This window comes from Talaromyces rugulosus, chromosome VI (assembly GCF_013368755.1).
Source record: "Talaromyces rugulosus chromosome VI, complete sequence".
Classification (NCBI taxonomy): domain Eukaryota; kingdom Fungi; phylum Ascomycota; class Eurotiomycetes; order Eurotiales; family Trichocomaceae; genus Talaromyces; species Talaromyces rugulosus.
Window position 1 is genome coordinate 2,353,130 of NC_049566.1, and position 13,338 is coordinate 2,366,467.

General features: G+C 48.5%; 4 protein-coding genes across 4 annotated transcripts; 2 read left to right on the forward strand and 2 right to left on the reverse strand.

Moving 5' to 3' along the window:
• Window positions 1-2,861: 2,861 nt before the first annotated feature.
• TRUGW13939_11190 (uncharacterized protein) lies at window positions 2,862-5,244 on the reverse strand (the record flags this gene model as incomplete). The annotated part of the gene is made up of 7 exons (XM_035494298.1): window positions 2,862-3,064; window positions 3,114-3,611; window positions 3,665-3,930; window positions 3,980-4,417; window positions 4,468-4,785; window positions 4,847-4,953; window positions 5,005-5,244. 7 exons carry the CDS (start codon window positions 5,242-5,244, stop codon window positions 2,862-2,864), a joined length of 2,070 nt encoding a protein of 689 aa, XP_035350191.1.
• Window positions 5,245-5,727: 483 nt separating this feature from the next.
• Window positions 5,728-8,173, forward strand: TRUGW13939_11191 (uncharacterized protein; the record flags this gene model as incomplete). Its single annotated transcript, XM_035494299.1, has 9 exons — window positions 5,728-5,907; window positions 5,969-6,022; window positions 6,082-6,688; window positions 6,744-6,943; window positions 6,996-7,548; window positions 7,602-7,745; window positions 7,802-7,896; window positions 7,947-8,017; window positions 8,065-8,173. 9 exons carry the CDS (start codon window positions 5,728-5,730, stop codon window positions 8,171-8,173), a joined length of 2,013 nt encoding a protein of 670 aa, XP_035350192.1.
• Window positions 8,174-8,753: 580 nt separating this feature from the next.
• On the forward strand, window positions 8,754-10,392 carry TRUGW13939_11192 (uncharacterized protein; the record flags this gene model as incomplete). Its single annotated transcript, XM_035494300.1, has 4 exons — window positions 8,754-8,858; window positions 8,914-8,989; window positions 9,043-9,102; window positions 9,161-10,392. The coding sequence occupies 4 exons, from the start codon at window positions 8,754-8,756 to the stop codon at window positions 10,390-10,392; spliced, it is 1,473 nt and encodes a 490-aa protein (XP_035350193.1).
• Window positions 10,393-10,679: 287 nt separating this feature from the next.
• TRUGW13939_11193 (uncharacterized protein) lies at window positions 10,680-13,228 on the reverse strand (the record flags this gene model as incomplete). Its single annotated transcript, XM_035494301.1, has 5 exons — window positions 10,680-11,381; window positions 11,451-11,671; window positions 11,735-11,831; window positions 11,895-12,087; window positions 12,153-13,228. 5 exons carry the CDS (start codon window positions 13,226-13,228, stop codon window positions 10,680-10,682), a joined length of 2,289 nt encoding a protein of 762 aa, XP_035350194.1.
• Between the last annotated feature and the right edge of the window lie 110 nt (window positions 13,229-13,338).

Sequence of the window (13,338 nt, forward strand, 5' to 3'; positions counted from 1 at the left end):
CTCTTAAAGTTCCGGACAGGGGCTCCTCGTTCCCTTGAAACTCATTAGGCCCAAGGATGGACCACACCAGAGCGTCGCTAGCGTCCGCCATTCCAAACCTTGATAAATGTGTTCGATTATAGTAGTGTCTATGCACGTGCTAGGCTTGTTATATCGCTTGTAGCGCCGCTTAAGTCTTTAGCTGTAGCGGGTATGACAGTCCTACCAAGTGGCACACTACGCTGGCGTTCTGCCTGGCTGATTGATCTAGCACGGCGGCGCTGCTACCAAAAGGTTCGAATAGGTCAGTTCAGGGAGGGATAAAATTTAAAATCTTGACAAGGTGCCCGCTTATGTCATGATCTTAAGTACGCTTACAGGCTTCGTGCCTGCTTTACATCCAAAGAGCCTAGCTATCTGTAATGATAGGAGTATAAATTGTGTTGTTTCTATATTTTTAGTTTCAGGCCTTCAGACCTTTATTATATCAATTTATGTTCGTGTTGTTTGCATTCTGCACCATACACTATATTCCGACAAAATCTTGACTACACGGTGATTGGCAATTTTGCTGTACCATACCCAGTCCTTTCAAACTCACATCGCAGCAGAGTTTCACGGCTATTATTGGTGCGTAAGCCTTGAACTTTGACCTTATTTACGGAGCATAAACAAGCCCGTTCAAGCGGCGTCAGGAGTTTAGCCTAATTCACTATGCAGCCCTTCCCTTCCCAACAGGATGAACAAGCCACTGCAATTACTTATACGGAATATATGTAGCAGATCCGACTTGGCATTAAGAACCTATCATCAATAATAATAATAATGCAAAATGCCCATACTAACTGTACCAGCCCCTCGCTCCCGCTTCGGGTGCGCACCGGTTCAATGCAAATGTCAGCTCTTATTAGAATAGTTATCCATGGTCTAAATATCGAAGCTTGTTGCATACAATGCGTGTAGACTAGGGTTTCATATCCCACGATTTCCTGCTGCGGTGCCTAAAGCAAACTGCTAACAGAGATGTCTTTTCTTTGGTTCTTTTCAGGAGCTTACCAAACTTCCTCGTAGTCAGTATACTTAAGCATGCGGCACTGCTTACTCCATCTAGAGGTTGGCGGATCCCATATATTTCCTAATGGTCGACTGACATCTATAAAGACGAGACTGGGGCGGGATTTAGGAAGCTTTTGTATTTGGGTTTCACACTTCAGGCAGTGGCCGTTTCTGTGCCCATTTATGATATCGTATCCTCGTCCTATGAACTCTAAAAGCTCACGATGAGGACACACAAAAATTTCAGTATCCGGACTCCGCTTTGTTAGGCGGTGTAAAGCTCCATTTCGGGGTACCTTAATATGCGCGGTATACAGAGATCTCATAACCATTTGGTAAGAATCCGTGATAAATATTTTCATTTGAACATGAATTCGAACACGGCCGTCTTTGGCAACCTCACACTCATGTAAAAGACATTTCCTGTGATTCTCGGAGGCTTTAATCTTGAACATACTCCAGCGACCTTTAATAGATTTGCCCCTGGTGGCTCCGGCGGAGTCTAGTAGCAAGTCCTTAAGCTCTTGTCGATCCTCAAAGGTCAACGAGAGACAAGGGCAAAAATCGGCTATACCGGCCCATTGTGAGCAACGTCTTTGCAAAGATGGTATTTTCGATGGAGGGCCAGGGAAATATCTTGGTGGATGCAACTTTAAACATGCGCCGCAGAATGACCAACGAGAATTTTCCAGCCTAGTTAGCAGCATGTTTCGCGGTACCTCTGGCAAATTTAGACACAGTTGAGGTACTTTGATGTGAAGAAGGCGAGGGAAGACGAATTCTTCATAATTCGATTTTAGAAGATGATGAAATAGCTTGCAGCTGAGGAAGAAACATACTTGGTCGACTGGTGAGAGGAGCTCGAACACTTCGCGGATAAGACACTCCGGTAGCCAAAATATGACTGGTTCTTGAACCATAGTAGGTCCTCTGTTGTAAAGGGCTTTTGATGTATTCTCCTAATCTCCGCAATATGGACCCTTGCTGCTGCTTTTGACCGTTCCAAACCATACTTTTTCGGAAATCTAGGAAATAAAGTAAAGAATAAAGGAACAATTTCTTCCTGTCATGACAGTTGCTATGATTAAAATGCCTGATTTCTCACCATGATGACTGAATACCTATAGTATATGTTGCCTGAAATAAGCTCCCATACGTGTATAAAGCATCATAAAATGCTCATCAATGACGCGCATACATGTATAAAACCGTCTACGGTTTCCATCTTCGCCGATTTTACATATGTATCTGCTATGGCTCGTCTCCACCCATTGACACCTCTATCACACATGTTGTTAAGCTCCTTGACTTGCTCTTCTAGATTTGAAACATCTCTCTCTTCTTATATTTATGTGAAGTATCTTAGACCAAAGTTTCTAGTTTAGTGACTGTTTCTCTTAGCTGATTAAGGGTTTTTAGTTCCGATGCTTTGTTGAAGATTGCTGATGTGTATTTGAAGCTCAATGTAGAGCGGAGGTTGACCTCATTAGACAATACCGGGTTACCGTTCTGCAACGCTGCGGCAACATTGAAATTAGTTACATTGCAGTTCTCTATTACATATCAAAACATATTTACGTTAATAAATTTAATACCATTTTTTGGTTGTATGACCGTTACCAGGCCACCCAACATCGTATGAAAGTTACTGAACGGTATGGTATATCCCTGTTCGCCCAAAATCCGGTATGGGAGCGTGGTAGATAGAATAGTATATCATTCACTGTTATCTATCTGCATACCTATCAAACAGGGTATCTCATTTTCTCATAACCAAAAAATAAAATAAAATAAATATATACAAACCATGCATATGATATGTCCAGCTACATCCCAGTCGCCCCAATAAAAGACTCTGGAATCCCATCAAACACCCAATTCAACGAGTCGAAAACATCAGAAAAGCTGGCCTCGTTCATAAACGCGTTGTCCTCAAAGTTGGTCGATAGCATCAGGCTGGGGTCATTGAGGGCGTTGTCCGGCTGAGGTCCGACCACGCCGGCGGTGTTGGCTTGATTCGATGCTGAGACTATCACTAATTAGTGGAAAACCATAACTAAATGAAGAAAAGATAATACCCTGAGAGTCGTCTGTGACTTTCTGCTGTTTGAACCGGCGTCGCCAGCGCCACACCGTATCGTATACATGGCTCATGCTCATGCGGCTACGAATACCTAGATGAAGCGCATCGTCGCCCAAGTTGCCGGCATTCCACATTTGAGAGATCACGTTGGCCAGTCTCACCGGCCGGTCATTGTCGACCACGCTTATTCGGCGGATCGAGGAAATCGCCCCGTTAAACAAAAACTTGCCGTGATCAATGTCGATCTGCCGCGCAAACGGGCTTTTGAGAAGCTTCATGAGCGCGAATGCCGCCGACACGATCATCTGCAGGATGTAGTTTGTTGCGTGAATGAGCAAGTTTCCAGGCGATGTCTCTAGTTCCAAGACACGGCCAAGAAAAGTCGTCGTTGCGAGAAACAGGTTCGTAAGGTCATCGCTCCGCGGGTTCGAGCTGAGAAAGACAAAGTAGCGCAAGTGGAGGCTGGCGGCACGTAGATGGATCATATTGATTTCTGTAGTATGTTAGTATTAAGCAATAATGCATATAGAAGAATGAGTAGCCTACGTGAGATGTTGTCCGTAAAATCCAGCTCCATCTCTCGAAGCTCGTCTTCCAGCACTCCAACCAGCAACAGTTTCTCCATGCTGATAAACTCCGAGGGCTCCGGCCGGCCATTATATAAACTTCGAGTCACTCGATCGCAAAACTTTTCAATCCGCAGCCGCACTTTGAGATCCTCTGGTAGACGATAATCCGCAGCCTTGAGAGAGGCCGGCTCCAATGCCCAATCGTAAATCGTGCTCGGGGGCTGGCCGTAGCCAGTTGCAACACTACAGCTCGTCAGTATGCCTGTCTTGATATGAATCCTGAATGACTCACTTTTGAGCCACAATGTTGCAAAGAAACCACGTCTGGAGTCGGTCTTTCAACTCCTCCCCTCTGACCTCCATGCGAAAGGTGGTGAATTCCTCCGGCTGAACCGGACGGTGCAAACCTAATTGCATTGCCAGATTCATCATGAGACCGCTTAGCATAAAAGTTTGATCGCTTTTTTGACTAGTTGTCGGCAGGGGCCATGTGCACAGTAGGCATAATGCCTGAACAACATGGTAATTCTGCGGAACACTGCTAATACTAGCCCACAAAAGGCGACTGAAGGGGCCCGAGAGCGATACGAGCAGACCAGACTCGTATGGACACCGGCGGCTGGACACACAGATGATTGTCCAGGCAAGAATCTCAGAGGAGCTAAAGTATTCCTCGGGGTCTTTTTCCCGATCCAGCAGTGGCAGGAATGGGTGGTAGAATTTAAAGTATCTTCAAACAATTAGTACGCAGTGAGTAAAGGACATAGCTGAGCAACTCACTGCTCAAAGAGCCGGGTAATGCGCTGCTTGGACAAGGAGATATCCTCGAGAGTCCATGTGCTCTTTCCGCGCGAGACAGCAGCCTCGCTGGAGACATGAGGCGGTGGCGCTGGCCGTCTCATGGGCGAGGCCTGCTGCTCGACCGAAACGGCCAGAGACTGCGCGCGCGACGACGGCGGCGGAGAATGAGGCGCATAGTAGACTTCTCCAGAGGAATCGTTCATGTCGTCTTCATCGTTAGCGTTTCCCTCAGGATATTCGCCAGTAGTCAAGCGGCGCCGCAGGTCAGCAATCTCTTTTTCCATCTCGGCATTGCGCCTACCGATTATCTTCATGTTAGTTATGTTGGCTGTCTATATCATGCATACATAATACGCACCGCCGTTTGGAGATCCGCTTAAATGAGGACTCGACCTTGCATTCTATATTGAGCCTCTTGCAGCGCGAGCACGCCGCAGACGGGGCCTGGACAATGTCACATCGCAACTACTGACGGTCAGCGTGTCTCTGCATACAGAGAGTATATGCAAATCGCACCTTTTGCTGCTTGCACTCATTACAGGCCCTGCGACTGCCCCCTCTGCGCTTCTTGGCTAGTGGCTGGGGCTTCTCGTCGAGGGTTGGCGCGAGCATCGGACGGTCGCCCGGCCTGGCAGCAGCAACAGCAGCCGTGGTGGAACGCATCGTGTCAGCGCCCACCAGTTCATTGATAGCCATTGCCCGTCTGAAATCGGGGTTCATATGGTCTAATATCTGCGGGGGGCCGTAGCCAGCCATAGCTACTTGCTTGCTCGCTTTGAATCGGTATGCGACAGAGGTGCGTATCTTCCGGATTTCGGCAGAAAAGCTCGACGAAGCTCGGCGCTTTCAGGTGCCGCCATTGGCTGCTGACTCAGCGAGGGGCAGCTATGTCATATTTCCCAGCATAAGCATACACCAGACGGTAGTACTGTGATGTGTAATGTTGGGTGCATAAACTTAAATTGTATATTATCCAGAACGGTGGAAGCTAAAAACGCCAAGTTGTGGAGTATCGAGTAGAGAAACAGTTGCAGCCTGGTCAACGAAGGAAGGAAGGAACAAGGAAGCAGGTCATGTGATGTGGCTGTGCAGCTGCCCGACCGCCCCGTGCAGCTGCCAACGTGCTACGTCAGCGCCACAGTCAACTTCGCATTGTCATTCTTGTCGTTGTCCTTCTTGTCCTGTTCTGCTGCGCTTTGCTCTTGGGCACAGGATAGCAGCTCACCAGCACGCAGCGCCATGACAGAAGCTTCCTCCCCCTCGGCCTCCCTGGCTGCGTTACCCCCCTCGCAGGAGCCCGGCCTCTCGTCGCCGCAGTCAGGCCCCGTCCGATCGTCCTCAGAAAACGTTCCCAGCGACGTGGCCGCCCCCAACAATGACCCGGCCAGAGAGCGCATTGAAACGATATTGCAGTCCGAGGTACGAGTTTTTGGTGTTTCATGTGTTTCGCGCTGTTTGACTGACTTTTTTTCCTTTATAGATTGGCGTCAACACCCTCTTGAACCGCCTTAAACAAAGCATTGCCTCGGCGCGGGTTCGTGGCCCCTTTTCCCAAAATACCCAGCAAGACTTATTTACTTATATTCATAACAGGACTATTCCACCTTTCTCAAAAAGAGATCCGCATTGGAAGAGGAGCACGCCCACGGGCTGAAGAAAATCGCCAAAGCTGCCCAGGAAGCCGCCCACCGACTAGACTCTCGCTTGGGCTCGTTCGGCCACTCGCAGGATGAAATCTGGAGGATACACGAGCAAATGGCCGACCATGGCCTGCAGCTGGCCGTCTCGCTCTACCAAATGTCTACCGACCTGACCGAATTGGCCGAGAACATTGAACGCGGCCGCAAGCAGTGGAAGGCGACCGGTCTCGCCGCAGAGAAGAGAGTGCAGGACGCCGAGTCCTTGGTCGAGAAGGCCAAGGCGAAATACGACACCCTGGCTGAACAGTATGATCGCGTCAAGACTGGCGACAAGCAGGGAGGAAAATTTGGATTGAAGGGCCACAAGTCGGCCGTGCAGCAGGAAGAAGAACTGAGTCGCAAGGTCCAGGCTGCCGACTCTGATTACCAGTCCAAGGTTCAAGCAGCCAAGGCGGCGCGTAAGGAACTGGTTTCTACTAGTCGACCGCAAACAGTGTCCCAGCTGCGACAGTTGATTTTCGAGTGTGATTCCGGTCTCACTCTTCAATTGCAGAAATACGGTATATGCGCCTGCCTTTATTTCTTTATTTATTAAATACTAACTGACAACCCAAGCTTCATTCAATGAAAAGTATCTGCTCGGAAAAGGCCTCTGTGTCAGCCCATTGAAAGGCGAAACCGGCAGAGGCCCCAAGAGCCTTCGAGAAGTCATTCACGATATCGACAGCGAAGGAGATTTCAACAGACACATTCTCACCTTTGAGGGCAACTCGGGCTCAGTCGCTGCGGCAGAAGTGCAGTATGTCCGGCATCCTGTAAGTGATTGAACCTATTTGGCTGGCTTACTTGGGAACTGACTTGAGATAGACCCTTGCAGGATCAGCTTCTGCGCCCCCGCCAGCCGCACCAACGTCTACATCTAACCAGAGCACTTCAAATGTACGCCAGCCTTCGCCAATGTCGATTCCTCCATCTTCGCAACCAACTCTGCCACCTTTGACCTCTCCGCAGTCAGCATCGTCAGGCGGACCAGGCGCATTGCCACCCATCTCGAGCCCAGACAGCTTCAGTACTGCCTCTCAATACCAAGCATTCCCGGCCCCTGGATCATCGCGTCCGCCGCAGTCTGGTCCTCCGGGCCCTCCATATCCCGCTGGTCCAGGCGGTGGATATCAACCCACACAGTCGACTGCGCCAATGATGCACCCGCCTAATGGCTACCAGAATAATCTGCCTCCAGTCAACCCAGTATTTGGAATCTCTCTGGAAGACCTTTTCCGGAGAGATGGTACCGCTGTGCCCGTGATTGTCTACCAGTGTATTCAGGCTATCGAGATGTTTGGACTTGACATGGAAGGCATTTACCGACAATCCGGCAGCGCCAACCATATCAACCATATGAAGTCGCTATTCGATAATGGTAGGAATATGACCCTTATAGAAAATTACCGTGGCGAGTCTAACATGGTCCAGATTCGTCTAAAGTTGACTTTACGAACCCCGAGAGCTTTTTCCACGACGTGAATAGCGTTGCGGGTCTGTTGAAGCAGTTTTTCCGTGAACTGCCAGATCCCCTGTTTACGCGACAGCACTATACCGATTTTATCAACGCTGCTAGTAAGTATTTTAAGTATTTGTTAGACTTAATGCACGTTAGAAACTTACTCTTGCAGGGGTGGACAACGAGGGACAACGCCGTGATAGCCTGCACGCCATCATTAATGGTCTGCCTGATCCCAATTACGCGACGCTGCGCGCTTTAGTATTGGTTAGTATTCTTTTTTTTAATATTATTATTATCTGTACTGACGTATGCAGCATCTCAACCGGGTCCAGGAGCACTCGACCAGCAACCGCATGAGCGCCGGCAACATTGCAATTTGCTTTGGGTAAGTCCTGGCTATTGTTTTATAGAAGATTGAGCTAACGAATATAGACCAACTCTGATGGGTGCCTCGGGAGCCAACCTAGTAGACTCGGGTTGGCAGAACCGGGTCATCGAGACTGTTTTGCTTAATACGTTCCAGATCTTTGACGACGATTGATCTGCACCCATACAAACATAAATTTTGATGCAACTGTTTTAATGGCTTTCTTTTTCTTCTCGCATCCTACGGTCTGCATATGCTTTGGCTAGGGCAGGTATTGATTGGCCTGGCCTGGCCTGTTAAATGTTTTGGTTTTGATGTTTGATTTCCTTCATGTCTATACTTGATTTTGCATAGTGTATAATAATCAACATGCTTATATGCTATACCATACTATACTCTATTTATTCAATGTTACAATGAATGTTTTCCAATGACTCAGAACGTGTAAAGGTTTCCCTTTGTGGTTACGGTAGATAACAAGCCAGAGCCGCTAGTCAGCGTTAAACTCGATTAGGTCAATCGATGGAGAGACTAAATGATGTCGAGATTATTAAAACCTGAACGCCGACAGCCGACCTGACCTTTCTTGATGCCTAAAGCTTATATTTATTTTATTTTATTTTACGAGTGAATGAATGAATAAAAGACCGGTGAATGGCATGGACATTCACTTCACTCCGACAACACCCGGACCGACTCATACATAATACATCAATTGATGAAAACTAGAGCCTAACAACTCTATCCAGCGACAATGATCGCACGCATCTTCGACCGCAGTCAAGCTCCCTGGGGTCTCAAATACAGAACGAGTAACTGGTTTATTGTTCTCACAGTGTCGTGTGCTGTTTTTACCGACGTTTGTCTTCCTTTTTCGCTTTGTCGACAAGACTAAAGCTAATATATTTGGATAGATCTTTCTCTATGGAGTTATTGTCCCGGTTATCCCATTTGCGCTGCAGGAAAGGGCGAATGTGGGCGAAGACCGAGGTATGCTTGTTATTTCTTCGGTTTGATCATGTTGGCTAACAACAAGGTGAAAGTTCAGTACTGGGTATCGGTCCTTCTCGCCGTGTATGGTGTTGGACTGGTTGTTTTTTCTCGTAAGAAACTCCTCCCATCTGGGGAAATTTTTTATATTCAATATCTGACATGTAAAAGCAATATGCGGTTGGTTCTCCGATAGAATTTCCGCGCGCCGCTGGCCACTTCTCCTCGGCCTGATCGCGTTGCTCGGCGCGACTGTGATGTTGAATGTAGCAACCAGTATCCCCGTGTTCATCGTCGGCCGGCTTCTTCAAGGAATCAGTGCAGCCGTGGTCTGGGTCGTGGGACTTGCCCTGCTCGCTGATACAGTGCCTAGAAAGTCGCTGGGCCAGTATATCGGGTATGTGAGTCTGGGGATGACGCTGGGGTTTATGTTGGGTCCGCTGCTCGGGGGTGTGTTGTTTAAAAAAGCTGGTTATAATGGGGTTTGGGCGCTGTGTTATGCTTTTATTGGATTGGACTTTGTGTTTCGTATTGTTCTGATTGAGAAGAAGGATGCGAAGAAGTGGGATATTGCTGCTGCCGGTGGCTCGGATTCGCACGGAGATGGCCAGACTGAGCGTTCACCTGAGGCCGAAGCAGAGGAAGAGATATATGATCAGCCTGCAGTCCAAACAGACCCGTCACAAACGCAGACTCGACTCCAAAAGCTGACCTCGCGACTCCCCCCGGTCATCACCCTCCTCGCGTCTCGCCGTCTCCTCGCCGCTCTATTCGCCTCGATCACCCAGGCCTCTCTCATCGCCTCCTTTGACTCGGTACTCCCTCTCTTCGTCAACGAGACCTTTGGCTGGGAATCACTGCAATCCGGAATCTTGTACCTCACCATCGTGATCCCCACGCTGGCATCCCCGCTCGTCGGTTACTTCTCAGACCGGTACGGAGGTCGCCTGTTCTCCTTTGCAGGTTTTTTGCTCGCCTGTCCGATTTTTGTGTTGCTGCGTCTGGTAGACCACAACTCTCTTTCTCAAAAGGTGTTGCTAGTCGCCCTGCTCGTGCTTATCGGCTGCGCATTGACTCTCTGCTTCCCACCCATCATGGCTGAAATCACGCACGTCGTTATCGCCAAGGAGGAATCATCGCGAAAATCTACGGGTAGAGTTACTACTTTGGCAAAAGGCGGCGCCTATGCACAGGCATACGCGCTGTTCAACGTGGCGTTTGCGCTGGGAACGCTCGTGGGCCCGCTCTGGGGGGGACTGATCAAACAGCGCTATGGATGGAATACTATGTCGTGGACACTGGGTCTGCTGTCTGGTGTGACAGCAGTGCCGTGTTTGATATGGGTGGATGGGAGTTTGAGGAGGACGGACAGGGGCGTTTTCAGCAGGAGATATCAGTCGTGAATTTTTTTTTCTTTTGAGGAAATAGAAGGTATTGTAAATAGGCGTTGACTAGATGTACATATTCTCCACTCATGATTAATCATATGTAAGGAATTTATTTTCAAAAAAAAATATAAAGATATTAGCGATTAAATAAATAAATTGCAGCGAATACCGTCTATCTTTCTCTATAATTATTTCTAGCTTTTACCCCTAAGCAAAAGCCATTGAACCCAGTAAAACCAACATTGAAAATTAAACTCCCAACTCCAAAATCCTAACCAGTCTAGAATAACAAATCCATCAATTTAGTGTTCGGCCACATTCTCCTTGTTAATTTCCTCTCTGGTTTCTTCCCTAGCTCCAGAGACTCCTGAATCGCTAGGAGCGACCACCGTATCGCTGTCGTCTGTCCATACCTCTTCTTCATCCTCGACGGCTGGATCTAGATGGAAGTTGTTCTCAGTGTCTTCAGAATTGTGGTCCTCTTCTTCTTCTTCTTCTTCTTCTTCTTCTTCCTCCACAGCATGAAGAGCCATATTCAGACCCTCGGTGCAATACTCATCATGGATGGAAGACGACGATGCTGCTTCTTCTGCACTCGGAAGAGCATTTGGAAACTCCTTGCGAAGCACAACATTCGACCAATGCTTCGCCTTGCGCGCCTTTTTCTTGCGCTCGTACTCGATATCTTCCAATGTCGAGGGTGATGTTTTCCCAGACGAAGAACTGTTAGTCTTTGGCGCTCTCGGACGATCGTCAGACAACCGTAACGGCTTGCTGCTCTCGTCAAAAGTGTTCTGTTCTTCCTCCAACTCGGCTTCGATATCATCGATAGTTTCCGGATACATGCTGCGCATGTTGTTGCGCCATTCTTGGCCTGGGTCGAGTTCTAGTTTGTCGAGTCGAGCTGCCCAGTCTAGTTTGGAGGTACGCCAGGATGGGAGGCCGGCTATGGTTCTCACGGGCTCGATTCGCATTTGGAAGTTTGATGGGAAGAACCGGAATCTCTTTTTTTTCACGTTAGCAGAGAGGGACAAAAACAAGTAGAATACAGATGTAGAAAGGGAGAGGCTTACCTCGGCAGCATACTGCGCGTCTTCGCACCATCGAAACATGACACCAACAGATAGCACGACCCGGTTGAATTTTCTGATAAACTCTCCACAATCCGAGATGTGGAAGAGCAATCCACGATCTCCGTTCGAGGTGAGCCATTTCATGTACCTGTGGAATTCATGGTGCAGATCCTTGACAGTCACAGTGGAAGAGGTGTTCTTTGGCCAGAAGCGGATAATTCCTATTATCATCCTGTCAGCTCTACTTCATCAAAAAAAATTGATATTGATAGGTTGAAACTCACGTTTACCATCCGCACGCTCAATCCGCAGCCGGCGGGTTCCCACGTATATTCCTCTTTCCTTGGCTGTTGCAAGCACTGTTTCAGCGTCGGTGACTTCCTGTTGTTTTCATTGTCAGCATTGTCTCTTAGAAACTCACTCTGTGATGTACGACGAACTTACCATGAACTGAACCCATCCGGTAGGAAGTTTTTTCGTCCTTTCTTCCTTTTGATTCACTCCATTTCTGACGACATTATTCCCCTTCTTCGCCGTCGTTTCCCCCCAGGAAACATTGACCCAGCATGGTCCAAAGGGCAAGAACAGGCCCCTGAGACAGGACTCTAGATATGACGTGGTGCCTCCTATTGGTAAACTGTAAAATATCGTCAGTAAAAATTCGAACGTTCAAAAAGTATTCAAGGGGAATGAATGGCTTACTCTCCAACAAAAATCTTGGCCTCCGGGTCTCCCACTTCCCCCCGCGTGGTGGTGCTTACGGGCGGCGAGTGTTTTTGCGTACCAGGCTGTTTACGGGTATGCACATGGGCCCTGTAATGTGGCGCTGCTGCTGGTGATAGAGGCGGTGGTGCCGGTGCGGCGTATACTGGGGGAGACGGTGTATAAGTAGGTGCTGCTGCATATGCGTATTGAGGCATAGGATTGGGAGGAGGATTGGGAGGATAAGTAGGATAAGGAGGGTAGGTAGGGTATGCAGGATAAGGATTGTAATAAGCCATGGGCGAAGGAGGGTACATTGGCTGAGGATGTTGATTATAGGTCATCGGATACGCCTGCGCATACCTCGGGTCGAATCCAGGGTCGTGAGGAAAGTAAAACCCAGGAGCAGGGCCAGAACTGGGGTCGTATACAGGACCGGTAGTTGTTGGACAAGCAGTAGAATCGGCAGTAGGACCAGGAATAAGGCTATACTCAGGACCGGTGGGAGCACCCGTAGCAGGGTCAGGAGTATAGTAATGCCCAGGAGCAGCACTGGTGTCGTATTCAGGACCGGCGGGAGGATTGGCAGGAGGGTTGGGAGTATAACCAGACGCAGGGTCTTGAGTAGACCCAGTACCAGAAGGATAGTTAGCATTAGGATCGGACGTAGAGTCAGGAGTAGGCCCAGTAGTAGAATCAAGACTAGACCCAGCAGTACAACCGGCAGTAGAATCAGGTACGTGACTATACTGATGATTGCCCATAGGATCATGAATGGCGTTAGAGCCAAGGTCAGGAGTAGTATCAGCAGTGCCATTAGCGGTGTGATGAGGCACATTGCCAGAGTCATGGCCGCGAATAGCGTCAGAATATAGGCGAGGCCCAGTATTATCTAGGCCATGCCCACTAGCATCGGCAGTAGAACCAGAGCCATGGCTGGGAACAGGGCCAGCGCTAGAGTCAGGAGTAGGCCCAGAAGCAGCGCCAGAGCTAGGATTAGAGCTAGGATTAGAACTGGCACCAGCTGTAGAACCAGACTGGCCTTTCCTAGGATGGAACTCTGCTTCAGGGTTCATCTTGAGCTAGAAGCAAAGACGGCGTTGGAATCCTAGCAAGTTACAGTATGCGAGCGGTAGCAGTAGTAGGTATCAGTAACAGTAGGAATGAATTAAAATGAGTTGAAACA